The sequence below is a fragment of the Trachinotus anak genome, unplaced genomic scaffold, assembly GCF_046630095.1.
Source record: "Trachinotus anak isolate AG129_WGS33_773 ecotype Australia unplaced genomic scaffold, CSIRO_AGI_Tana_v1 ptg000003l, whole genome shotgun sequence".
In the NCBI taxonomy this organism is placed as follows: Eukaryota; Metazoa; Chordata; class Actinopteri; order Carangiformes; family Carangidae; genus Trachinotus; species Trachinotus anak.
The window spans coordinates 80,165-93,789 of NW_027273854.1; the positions used below are offsets into that span (position 1 = coordinate 80,165).

Sequence of the window (13,625 nt, forward strand, 5' to 3'; positions counted from 1 at the left end):
CTTTGTATATGTTGACTTTTATGTTTGCGTGTGGACACGGCGATTAATCACCCTGTAGTTTCTTACCTGCCTTACATCGACGTCAACAGCGGAGGGCGCCGCCGTTTCGGCTCTTTTCGTTGACTGTCGTTACTCTCCGCCTCGGCTTTCGCTCCTTCTCGATACTGTTCGACTAAATTCGGCTGCTAACGGTCGGTGTGTTCAAATCTTCGACTGCAGCTCCTCCAGGAGACTCAAGTAAAACAAGAGCCAAGAGAAAAGAGGGAAAACAGACGACAGGAACAGATAGACGCGGTCTCCGAGCGGAATGACGGTGCTGCAGGAACCTGTCCAGGTAAAAACACATCTTCAGCTCGTTGACATGAGTGGCGAACCGAGTACTTATGAAGCCCGTGCTGCCTTCTCCGTGCCGGCCCCATCGGCTGGTCCAGTCCGCGGCGTGAGAGCTCTTACCCTGCATCAGGCCTTGTAGCCTGCCGCTAGCAGCACGTAGCGTTTTATCAGTGTTGCCGGTGTTAAAAACCCGATAATTCCATCGAGTTTTGTCCTGTCATATGGCCATATGGATCAAGACTTTAACACAATACTAGTTCTTTAGCTAACGCTAGCTTGGTTTCAGATCACATCGGTCATGCCAGACTCCTTTTTAAAACATGTCAAATTGAGGCGTCCTTTAATGTCGCTTTAAAAGCAAAGACAGTGGAACAACTCTTACAATCCGTTGTGACTTATTCGATGCTACTCATCGCTTCGGCACATATCCATCGCTTCGGCACATATCTTACTGATTAAAAAAAATTAATACAACATCACTTTCGCATGTAGGTCTTATTGTGCTGCTCTCTGGACGAGGTCAAAATGCACCGTGGAGGGCGGCACTACCAGCGCTAACAGTTATTAAAGTTTATATTCTGCTGATTCTTATTATGCCTGGTTGAGTTTATGTCTGCCAAAGTGATCGGTGGACTGTATCGATCGCTTAAAGGCCTGATAAACAGCTGAGTGTTTATGCTGCTAAGCCGGACAATACGAAACTATGAAAATTTAAATGGAGTTTTGTATTAATGACGCTGCTAATGCTGAAATGCTAACATGTTAGACGGCTAACATGTTCAGCCGAGCGGCCTTAATCTACAGAATTTGCACTTTAAAGTTCACAACTAAACATCAACGTGTTTTTGGGGGTTATCCAGTTTGTATTTAATGTCCGACTCAACACCAGCCACAGCCGTCAGGTTATAGTTAACCAACAATGAGTTAGCCTCTTGTTGCTAACTCTAGCTAACGTCAGCTAGCTGCCGGTTGACGTGAACAACATTAGCTATCTGTTGATTAGCTGCTATGTTAATCAGAGACTTTAGGTCACACGTATATTTGTGACGTCATGACCACACACAGCATGTCACAGTAAAATAATGTGTCAAACGCCATTTGCGCAAATAACTGTTTAGAGATTTTGTGTTTGAACGACATTGCACTGCGTGTTAACCGGTAAGGTTGGCTTGTGTTAAGACTCTTTTTGTGCGGGTGGAGACAACAAAACCTGACACATTAACGAGCCTTTTTCTGATTGTGGCCAATGAGGGACCTTCAGCCAAACTCATACATATTGGCGAGGACGGTTGCATCAGTGATGTCCAACAACAAGGCCAGGCAGCATGTTGTGCATAAATTACTGATGTGGGCATGCACCCACTCCTTGCATGCAACTATCTACACTGCACAGGAAATTCCTTATGTATGAAATGTAAGCCAGAGTTTTGGTTTAGAGGAATCCAAATACAAAGTTTTAGGCACTTGAAACAAGAGAAAGCAGCTCAGTGATGGCTCTGACTCGTGCGTTTTGTATAAATTGACCTGCAAGTATGTCAGACTAAATCTCTCTCTCTCTTTATGAGCCACACGCAATAGGGAATGGTAGAAACCATTAAAATATAATACTATTTTTTTCCTCTGGAGAAATATTGGGGTGCCAACTGCTAAGTTCACACCAAAACATTATTTACTTCTCTGTTAAACGAGTTGAACAACCTGTGGCTGAGACGGGTATTTGCATGTTAACACCCTAAAATGCACTGTCCTCAGGTGTAGAAAATCCACCTGCCATAATGCAAAGGGTTTCTGTCCACTGTCATGCTAGAGGGCTTTTAATTTGAAATGATTGTTTGACTACAGAAGGGTTGAGTCTGAATTAACAGCATAATGCAGTAACTTTAACAGGGCTAACGGGAACAGATCGAACAGGGTTTCCTACCAAAATAAGACCAATTAAAGGTCACTGGGAGAGCGCCGACTGCTGCTAAGGCCAACTTCAAACAACATACAACTTGTTTGTAGCTGGAACAGCAGGAGAGCAGCTGGTGCTCAGGACTAGCTTACTTGCCATCTCTGCTAGCATCCTTGCCTGTCACTACGTTATAGTCGCGGTTAGTGTTAGGTAAGGTTACACTGACCCATACAGAAAATAATATATGACATATGTCTCTATATCAATTATGACGTGATGTTGCCAATGACCTATAAGGGGATATATTATTATCAAATATATACATTTTCTGCATATATGAAGATAAAAGTATATAAAATATAAGAAATAGCCATGGAAAAATGAATGTATATTAAAAACTATCTATGATGAATTTTTATATGTACAACATGTTGCAAGTATATATGTTAACAATATATATTTATTTTAAATACTCAAGTCAGAATTAAGTCACATTTGAGGACTTGACACATGTGACTTGCATGTGTGACTTACTCCCACCTGTGGGTGGAGCCTATGGCGGGAAAACCTAGGGAGCATGAGGGAACAGTTTCTGTTCACTGAATTCAGCAGTGTTTGTGTAATTCCTCTCACTGCCAGAGGGAAAGACAAAGTTTCACACTGCAGGTTTTATATCAGGACGAGTTGATGAACCTGTCTGATGTTACACCTGTCTCTCTGATCAGGCTGCAGTATGGCAGGCTCTGAACCACTACGCCTACCTGGACGCTGTTTTCCTTGCTGAGAGGCTCTATGCTGAAGGTAACACCTGTTGATCTGAACACCTGTCTGTCTGTCAGTGAGGACAGAGGAGGCTTTCTACCTGTCGGTCTGAACATGTGTCTGTCTACTCGTCTGTCTGTCAGTGAGGTCAGAGGAGACTCTACCTGTCGGTCTGAACACCTGTCTGTCTACCTGTCTGTCTGTCTATCAGTGAGGTCAGAGGAGGCTCTCTACCTGTTGGCGACATGTTATTACCGCTCGGGGAAGCCATACAAAGCATACCGGCTGCTGAAGGCTCACAGCTGCTCTACACCGCAGGTCCGATTCCTGCTGGCAAAATGCTGTGTCGAACTCAGCAAGTAAGAAAACACACACACACACACACACACACACACACACACACACACACACACACACACACACACACACACACACACTTAGTCTAGTAAACCAACCTTCGTTTCACACCAGTAGAAGAAGTGGATACATTTTAATGTTTAACTGTACTGACTGTTTAACTGACGCATTTCTCTGCCTGTCTCTCTCTCTGCCTGTCTTTCTACCTCTCTCTCTCTCTCTCTCTCTCTGTCGGTGTCTAAGGCTGGCCGAAGGAGAACAGGTTCTAATTGGTGGAGTGTTGAACAAACAGAAGAGTCAAGACGACATCATCACAGAGTTTGGAGACTCCGCCTCCTTTACACTGTCATTACTGGGACATATTTACTGGTAAAAAAAACAGTTTACCCACTCTCTCATACCTCTTTACACCAACATTAGTGTGTTATTCAGGTTTTTAAAATAGAAAAAAACAACTGACTTTTGGACGAGTTTACCTCTTTTTGGACTGAAAGGACACACAACTCACGCACACACACAGTCACAGGGGAGGGAATATCCTCACAGGTTCAGATAGTGAGCAGGTAGCTGACTCAGACTGGTCACACGTTTCTGTCTCATCCCCGTGTTGTTGCTCCTGTCAGTGTCGGAGCCTCCGTGTGAGACGCTATTGAGTGCAACCTGAGCACAGCTCACTCTCAGAGGAGGGTGTAGCTGCAGTGTTTGTGGTGTAACAGTACTGTGCTGGACAGGTGACCGGTGTGATTACAGCATTTATGCTCTGAAATGTCACAGCAGGAAAAGGGGCAAAGGTTAGTGCATCACTTCTGATCGGAGTCATGTGATTGTACCGTTTAAAAAGCATAATGCATTTTAACCCTAACCAGGGCTCCAGACTAACTTTTTTCACCACTGCCCCGAAAAACTATTTTAACCGTCCTGAAGTGAGTATAAACCGTCCCAAAATCAAAATGCCATACACACACACAGACATAGATTCTTGGTTTATAGATTGGATAGTTAGGCAAACGCTGCCTGCTGCAGTGCTGTTTCTGCTCTTGATAAAACACATAAGTGTCTGTAGTTCTTAGTATTTCCTAATATTCAGGGGTGGAGTAGAAAAAAAATCGGCCTAGGATTTTTGACTTGGACCATCCAACCAGAACCCATCTGGAGACACCTTCACATGTAGTCCATGTCACACTTTACAACAACCATATACAGATGAACAGAGGATGAATTAGGATGATTCTACACCAGACATATTTTTCCTCCTTCACTGGATCTTTTTCTAATAAAATTCAGTAGATCTGAGCTGATCACACAGACTCTGAGGACTTAATTACTCATTAGCAGAAACCAAAGCCTGATTATCCTGATAAATAAACTCAGAATAGATTCCTGTTGTCTTCTACCTACTGCTTATTGCGTAAAAACTGGACTCACTGGGACCTGTACTGGGAGCTGTGGTCATGCTCTACTTCTCCTGTCTTTCAGCACGGTTACTGCTGCTGGACCAACAACTAGCCTACTGGAAACATCGGGACTATTCTGGATCTTAACTTTTATCTCAGATTTTAAGCCATTGTTTTTTTACTTTGTTCTTCATGTAAATGAGTCAGACAGTCCACTGCTGCCTCAGTGGTTAAACAATGACAAAGATACAAACACAGAAATGGTGAGCCGGTGGATGGAGGTCCGAACTGAACGAAGTTATCTGGGGAGACAGTGAGGGAGATGAGACCCCACAGAGCCACAATGTCAGTCTACTCCACCGGGCTGATCGTCCGTATCTCCCCCCTCTCGCCCTTCCTTGTCCCCAAAGTCAGCTCGGCCCACCAGGAATCTTCCCGCCTCCTGCTCCGTGCCAAGTGTTCACTTATTAGTCAGAACATGAATCATTTCACCACCGACACATCCACCACTAATCAGTGATATTTTTATGACTGGACCTGTGGTTTAACTGCAGTGAACGTGGATATAACTGGATCACTACTATTCACGTACAACCTATTTACTATGACAACAAAAATACCACAGTGATACATGGTGACTGCTTATAACAGCAGGAGAACACAACTTCAGCTCAGCGCTCGATTCAGTTTGTCGTTTTCTAAATAAGTAAATGTCAAATTATAGCCTTTTTTTTTTTTTTTTTGTCCCGGGCGCAGATCTCTGTTTGTCCCGAACACATTTTCTATCATTCACAGGATGACAGGATATTGTTAGTCTGGAGCCCTGACCCTAACCCTTCCTGTTTGGTGCTGGAGTAGTCAACAGTGTTGACGTCAATGAACGCCTCTATCTGTACAAGACTGAAACCTCACAATAATATTAAACATGTTTGAATTTATCTGAACATTGAGACCAAAAACCTGACACCAAACCATCGAGTTGACAGGGGCAACACTCTACTCACTCAAGTGAAATGGCTTTAAAAAGCTGTTTGGTATAAAGTCGGCATTAGTAACATGTATCAATGGGATCTGAGTGTGTACACAGGGAGAGAGGAGCTCAATGCATCATGGGAGTTCCCCCAGTTCAGGGATCACCTGAGCCAGCTCTAACTATAAGCTTTGACAAAGAGGACAGTTTCAAGCCTGATCTTAACTATAAAGAGGGTGTCTGGTCCTGGACCCAGACTGGGAGCTAGTTCCACAGGAGATGAGCCTGACTGCTGAAGGCTCTGCCTCCCATTCTGTTTCTCGTCACTAGCAGCCATCTTGGCAACTTATGTCAGGCTGACCCAGCTCCTGTGTAAATGAATGGGGACAGTCAGTGATCATTGAGAAATTAAACTGCATCTACAGAATCATATGGAAAAAAATAACTAGTTTTGTGACTTTATCCAAAATCAGGCTGAAAACTTTTTTTTCTACAGGTTCTCCTTCTACTGTGCATGTGCAAGGTTTTGCTTAAGTTATTGCAACACCATTGGCTTAATATGTCTCTAGTGTAGCTGTTATATGTAGCTTATTGGGGAGGAGGGGCAGGACATGTGTCATACAGCTGCTATTTGCTGGGGAACTATGAGCTCTTTGAGATCTAATGGTGTCTGACCATCAGCGGCTCTGCAGGTGAGGAGGAGGAGCTTAAATAAAACTCACACAGGAGTAATGTGATCTCTTCCTGTTTCCTGTCAATACTAAAGCTGCAGCATTTTGAATTGGTCTTTAGAGACATGTTGAAGCAGCCTGATAATAAGGAACTCTTATTATTATCTCTCTCTCTCTCTCTGAGCAGCAAGACAGATCGTGTTGCTAAAGGTGCAGAGTGTTTCCAGAGAAGTTTAACTCTCAATCCGTTCCTGTGGTCGCCTTTCCAGAACCTCTGTCACCTAGGTAACACACACATCTGGCCTTACCTTTGATCACGAGATCATGTGCCTTCAGTGAACAATGTGCTCTCTGTGTTTCAGGAGAGAAACCAGACCCAGATCAGGTCTTCAAGTTGTCCTCTCTACAGAACTTGTCTACAGCCCCCCCCCCTCCATCTGTTAGTCCCGCTCAGAACTCCTCCCACCGTCTAGACACCGCCCTCATGGAGACGCCACAGGACACACTGGTACACAATACAAATGCACCTCCAGTACACCAGTCTGCTTCAGTGTGATCATCAGCACTAATATGATGTTTTTTTCCAGGAGCTGAATCGTTTGAATCTAGAGTCATCTAACGGAAAGCTGACGTCTGATTTGTCAGTTTCCTACATTGACTCCTCCCTCATATCCCCTGAGACTGGCTCTTTACTGGGTAACACAGTTTCCATGGCATCAGCCGGCTCCTTATTGGCTAAACAGAACAAGCCCAAGAGTGGGAGGTGTTTACTGGGAGGACCTCCCGCACTCAGTCCACTGACGCCCAGGTAAGTGATTTAACAATACCTGTACAGGTGAGTCTGTGGTTAGTCTTGTTAGTTGTAAGTTTGTCTGCTCAGGTGGAGGTTTTAAAACTTAACCGTGTGTGTGCGTGCGTGTGTGCGTGGCGCAGTTTTGGAATCCTGCCCCTGGAGCCCAGCCCTGGAGACCCCACATATCTACAGAACTATTCAGCTACCATGGAAACACAAACTACAGCTCCCAGCAAGAAGGTACACACATACATACTAATACACACACCAAGGTTGTAGACATCCAGGTGTCCACTTTTCAAAATCAGTTTAAAAAAGACTTTTATTTTGAAGTAGCATGATGTTTTTAATCCTATGGGGATGCCATGCCCCTTACCTACCTGTTAATAGGTGATATAATTTGTGTTTATTATCTTAATGAACACATCACAGGGCGCTGAACAGGAACACGCTGTACCTTCACAATAAAAGTTGTGCATTGTTTTACTTCACCATTTACACTCTGCTGGTGCTGACTGTCTGCTTACCTGTCTGTCTCCACACCTGTCTTTCTCTCTGCTCACCTGTCTGTCGGCTCACCTTTTTGTCTCTTCATCTGTCTTTCTCTTTTCTCACCTGTCTTGGCTCCTTACCTGTCTTTGCTCGTCTGTACTTCTCCTCACCTGTCTGTCTCTTCACCTGTCTTTCTCTATGCTCACCTGTCTGACCCTAAATCCCCCCACCCCCCTCCCCGTCTATCCTCTCCCCTGTCCTCCTCCCAACCTGTCTGTCTGTCTGCCTGTTCACATGTCTGTCTCTCCCTCAGTCTGTCTCCAGGATCAGTCAGTCAAAGTCTGTCTTCAGTCAGAGTGGAAACAGCAGAGATGTTCTCCCTATCCCCTTCAACCAATCACAGACCTCCGCACCTCACACCAGGTAACTATTATAACAAATCAAAGGTTGTAGACATCCAGGTATATACAGTGACTTCAGTGTCTCTGGTCCAATCAGAAAACAGAAGCAGGCAGAGAAACAGACAATAGGTGTATTTGACATTAACTGACGTGATGGGGACGGCTGTTCTGTGTTTGTGTTTCAGATTATGAATGTTACCCTCAATGTCTCTCAATGTTTACAGATTGTTTACAAGGGCGTTAAGGTCACAGTTATTTCTTTGTGTTTTATTGAGAACCACAGACCTGAGGATAAAAACAAGGTCCTGTCCTGCAAGGTTTTAATGTCATGTGATGTGGTCCAATGACCTGTCTTTTTCTCAGTGGCTCCCCTCAGGTCCTCAGTCCCAGTATGTCTGGTCCTCCGAATGTTCAGCCCAGAAGAAGCTCCAGATTGTTTACTAGTGCCAGCTCTACTGCCAAGGTACTGCACTCCTCCAGTAATACTGCAGTACTGTATTCCACTGTACTCTATTTAAGTAACTAATCTGTGTCTTTGTCTGCAGGAGAACAGTAAGAAGTTAAAGATGAAGTTTCCGACAAAGATCCCCAACAGAAAAACTAAATGTAAATCAGCAAAGACGTCAAACAGCAGCAACCTGAACGAGAGTCTGGACATCCTGAGATTGGATCCCAGTCTGAGTCTACCAGACACAAAGATCCCCCAGTACCAGAGAGCTGCTGCAGGTAATCGTTCTACCACCCATCCATTTTGCTTTTGTGTATCCAGGTGTTTGTGGTATCAGCAGCTTGAGCAAGGTCGCCCACATGTCCTGTAGAAAGAAGATTGGCTGGTGAATCCTCAGGGTCCCTCTGAACAGCCACAGAGTCTGCATCACCTGTAGATCTCCCCTCCCCCTACAGTGACAACATTTTCCCCTCTGGTTCACGTGGCTAGTAGATTAGTGCTTTACGGGCCCCTCGCATGATTTTCACTAGTCCAGCAGCCAAAAATTTACTAATTGATAGTTTAGTAGTTATAGGGGCCCTGGTAAAGGGACATGTCAATCACTCCGTGACACTACAGGAGTTTATTTTAATATTTACCGTATTTTCCGCACTATAGGGCGCACTGGATTATAAGGTGCACTGTCAATGAATGGTCTATTTTCGAACTTTTTTCATATATAAAGCGCACCGGACTATAAGGCGCATTAAGCGAAACAAAACAGTCAGATAAGTCAGTCAGACTTTATTAAATGCGTTCACAATAACTCTCAACATTGAGGTCAGTAAGCACAACCAGAATTAATCCATATATAAGGCGCTCCGGATTATAAGGCGCACTGTCGTTTTTTGAGAAAATTAAAGGCTTTTAAGTGCGCTTATAGTCTGGAAAATATGGTACATAATAACTCTAGTGTGTGTGTGTGTGTGTGTGTGTGTGTGTGTGTGTGTGTGTGTGTGTGTGTGTGTGTCAGTGGTTGGGGGGGGGTTGTTTATACAGATTGTGTTTGACAGGAAACACTGACATTATTTACGTAAACAGTATTCAGATACATGTTTATCCTCTGTGTGTGTGTGTGTGTTCAGACAGCGTGATGGCGTTGCTGCGGGAACTGGGGCGTGGTTACCAGGCGCTGTGCTCCTATAACTGCAGAGATGCCATCAACATCCTTACCTCCCTCCCTCCACAGCACTACAACACTGGCTGGGTCCTCACTCACATCGGCAGGGCCTACTTTGAGCTGGCCGAGTACACACAGGTAACGCTCACCTGACACACAGGCAACACACACCCGACACACAGGCAACGCTAACCTAACACAGGTAAAGTGATGTGAAGATGATGTGTCTGCAGGCAGAGCGTCTGTTCAGCGAGGTTCGCAGGATCGAGTCGTACAGAGTTGAAGGGATGGAGATTTATTCGACCACTTTGTGGCACCTGCAGAAAGACGTGGCCCTGTCCGCCCTGTCTAAAGACTTGACCGACATGGACAAGAACTGTCCTGAGGTAAGACCTCTCTCTGCTCACCTGTCGGTCTGTCTCTCAGCTCACCTGTCTCTCTCTGATTGCCTGTCTCTCTCTGGTTACCCTTCTTTCTGCAGGCCTGGTGTGTAGCAGGAAACTGTTTCAGTCTGCAGAGGGAGCATGACATCGCCATAAAGTTCTTCCAGAGAGCCATCCAGGTGAGCTGCTGTTGCCATGGATACCATTTTTACTGTTACCATAGTTACCCAGTTTAGGATGGCTGACCCTTTCTTGTGTGAGAGACATCTGTAAGACAGGTAAGTCTTTCAAGGATCATCAGAAATGAACTAGTGTAGTCTCACTTGTTCACGAACCTGAGTGTTTTATCAATTAGCTGGATCTTCCAGTGTATACTGTTCATCTGTTTGTCTCTCTTTCTCACCTGTCTCTTTGTCTACCCATCTGTCTCTCAGGTGGACCCGGGCTTTGCGTATGCGTACACTCTATTGGGTCACGAGTTTGTTCTGACAGAGGAGCTGGACCGAGCACTCGCCTGCTTCCGCAACGCTATCAGAGTCAACAACCGACACTATAACGCATGGTATGGTAACCGTGGTAACCAACCTACTGTTCATACAACACATGATCAGTGAACACTTTATTAGGAACACTACACTAACACTACTGGATCCAGGTGTGGAGACTGGGGGGGGCACTGAAGTCCACTGAACTCATTGCCAGTTGATGAAACTAGTTTGAGATGACTTGTTGGAATAAACAAACTGGAACTGCATAAATAAGCAGGTGTTCCTAATAAAAATCAGTCGGATGGTTGAGGTCAACATACTGTAACTTACATACTGTTCATGCAGTTTGTATCCATACAAATAAGTCTACACAGCACATTGAATCTGATGATACAAACAAATCAACTTAACCACAGATCTGTATTAGAGTACACTGTGTAATGTGTGTTCGTATTGTGTCTCTCGTGTTTAGGTACGGCCTGGGGATGATTTACTACAAACAGGAGAAGTTCAATTTGGCAGAAATCCACTTCAAGAAAGCTCTGAGCATCAACCCTCAGAGCTCTGTGCTGCTCTGCCACATCGGAGTGGTATGTTAGCATGTAGCACCCACCATTCTGAACAACAGGCTTGTTAGCATGTAGCACCAACCCCTGCGAAAGAACACCACCAATAAGTGTGTGTGTGTGTGTGTGTGTGTGTGTGTGTGTGTGTGTGTGTGTGTGTGTGTGTGTGTGTGTGTGTGTGTGTGTGTGTGTGTGTTTAGGTGCAGCATGCGTTGAAGAAGTCTGATGCAGCTTTAGAGACTCTGAACAGGGCGATCGGGATTGACCCTAAAAACCCGCTCTGCAAGTTCCACCGAGCATCCATACTGTTCGCCAACGACAAGTACAAGGTAATCAATGTGATCATTGATCAAAACATCTATCTTAAAGCTGTGACTACACGTCTGTCACCATGAGGACCTCTCTGTCTCTGACCTGTCTTCTCTCTGACCTGTCTGTCTCTGACCTGTCTGTCTCTCTGCAGGCGGCTCTTCAGGAGCTGGAGGAGCTGAAACAGATTGTTCCCAAAGAGTCTTTGGTTTACTTCCTCATAGGAAAGGTAACAAACAGCTGATCCATTGTGACCTCTGACCTGTTGACCCCTCATATCCACTGGATGCAGCTGTTATGCTTTGACACTCAGGTTGTTCCAGATCGTCCTCCATGATCAGTTTTCATGACAGAGGCACAGAAACCATAAAACCAGCAGCCAGCAGGTGTCTCACCTGTGACCACACAGACCAGTGGACATGACAGGGTTAAACAGACTGATCTGAACCTCAACCTCAACCTGTCTGTCTGACTGCCTGTCTCCCAACCTAACTAACCCTAACACCCCCCCACCCTGTCTCCCAGGTGTATAAGAAGCTGGGTCAGACTCACCTAGCTCTGATGAACTTCAGCTGGGCGATGGATCTGGATCCTAAAGGAGCCAACAACCAGATCAAAGAAGCCATCGATAAGAGATACCTGCCAGAGGACGAAGGTACAAAGACAGACAGGTGTAGTTCGCCTTTACGGTCAGGTCATGTGACCTCCAGTTTACCTAGAACCAACCAGTTCTGTGATGGAACCAGGTTCTTCACATCAGCATCAGTGTTCATGTTGTGAATGAAGTGAACTAGAGACACGACTGACCAGCTGTTTCTCTCTCCACCCGTCTCCACCACACCTGTCTCCCCCTTACCTGTCTCCCTCTCTACCTGTCTCACCCATTAGCGGCGGAGGTGGATGACAGTCAGGACTCCAGTATCATGACGGATGCTGATGACACACAGCTCCACACGGCTGAGAGCGATGACGTCCTTTAACCACGCCCTTCAAACATGCCCCCTGCTCAAAGTCACACCCCTGCCCTGATTGGCTGGAGGACTGCTGTTGCTAGTCAACATTCCGACAGACAGATCTTCAGTTTAGCTCCGCCCTCAATTCTCTCCCTGCCCCCTGATTGGCTAAAACAGACTGCAGCCACCCTGAACCCTGCCCCCTCCCTCATATGTCATTGAGCTTGTCCTCTGACATCACAGCTGTTTTTTATGTTCTTTTTATCATCGTTATGGAAATAAATCAATAAAAACATGTAAACCCTGCCCACAGCTGTCTGTCCACTTCCTGGCTACCAACAGCCAATCACAGCATCCCTGCACTCACTGGTCCAAGTGAGTGAAAGTCACATGACACATGACCTTTATCAGGCAATTGGAGGCGATCGGGTCTGATCAGAATTGATCACTGATCACCTGATCAGTCACATAACACTCTGCACAGAAGAGTCTCCTGCTCTGCTCTCTCTCTCTCTCTCCCTCTCTGTCTGTCTGCCTCTCTAAATTCAATTTTCAATTCAATAAGCTTTATTGACATGAATGTCAGGTGAACTGTTTTGCCAAAGCTTAACAGATGAGAGAGAAAAATGTGTGTATATGTGTGTGTGTGTGTGTGTGTGTGTGTGTGTGCAAATATAATATATATATATATATATATACATACACACACACACACAATCTATTCTAATATAATTACAGGTCTATGAAAGGATCGATAAAGGATCAATTAACAGCATACATAGAAAATGGGGAGTATGAAATGTGAATAAATAAATGAAAGGGCAGAGTGTGAGCTGAGGACACTGACTACAGCTGTCCTGTGTTGTCATGTGTTCTCTCAGGTTGTCTTGCTTTCATGTATCTCGCTGCTTCTCTGACTCTGACTCATAATTTTAGTGAAGATCTCATATGTGCTACAGAGCAGCAGGATGTGTTGCTCTGTCTCCACCTGCCTCTGTGGACAGAGCTGACACAGCCAGTCTTCTCTGGGCAGTCAGGTCTGCCTGTGTTGGCCTGTCTCTATTTTCAGGCTGTGATCACTGAGTCTGTACCTGGTCAGGGTCTTTTCTTTCTCTTTGTGTTTTTGTGGTACATGTCCAATAGTTAATGTAATTTTCTTTTTATCTATAATGTGGTTGGTGCAGACAGTGTGAGGCTGTGCTGAGGCCTGGTGCTGCTGGAGGAGCTGAGCCTCAAGATCAGCTGACTCCTC

At 45.1% G+C, this 13,625-nt stretch overlaps 1 protein-coding gene across 1 annotated transcript; it reads left to right on the forward strand.

Annotated features, from left to right (window-relative positions):
- The first annotated feature begins 175 nt into the window (after positions 1-175).
- cdc27 (cell division cycle 27) lies at positions 176-12,679 on the forward strand. Its single transcript, XM_071463603.1, has 20 exons — positions 176-334; positions 2,953-3,028; positions 3,201-3,348; positions 3,590-3,715; positions 6,569-6,666; positions 6,744-6,889; positions 6,969-7,189; positions 7,315-7,414; positions 7,980-8,089; positions 8,431-8,530; positions 8,613-8,793; positions 9,640-9,812; positions 9,908-10,060; positions 10,156-10,236; positions 10,492-10,619; positions 11,018-11,135; positions 11,312-11,440; positions 11,575-11,649; positions 11,946-12,075; positions 12,309-12,679. The coding sequence occupies exons 1-20, from the start codon at positions 308-310 to the stop codon at positions 12,398-12,400; spliced, it is 2,412 nt and encodes an 803-aa protein (XP_071319704.1). The 5' UTR covers positions 176-307; the 3' UTR covers positions 12,401-12,679.
- Positions 12,680-13,625: the final 946 nt, after the last annotated feature.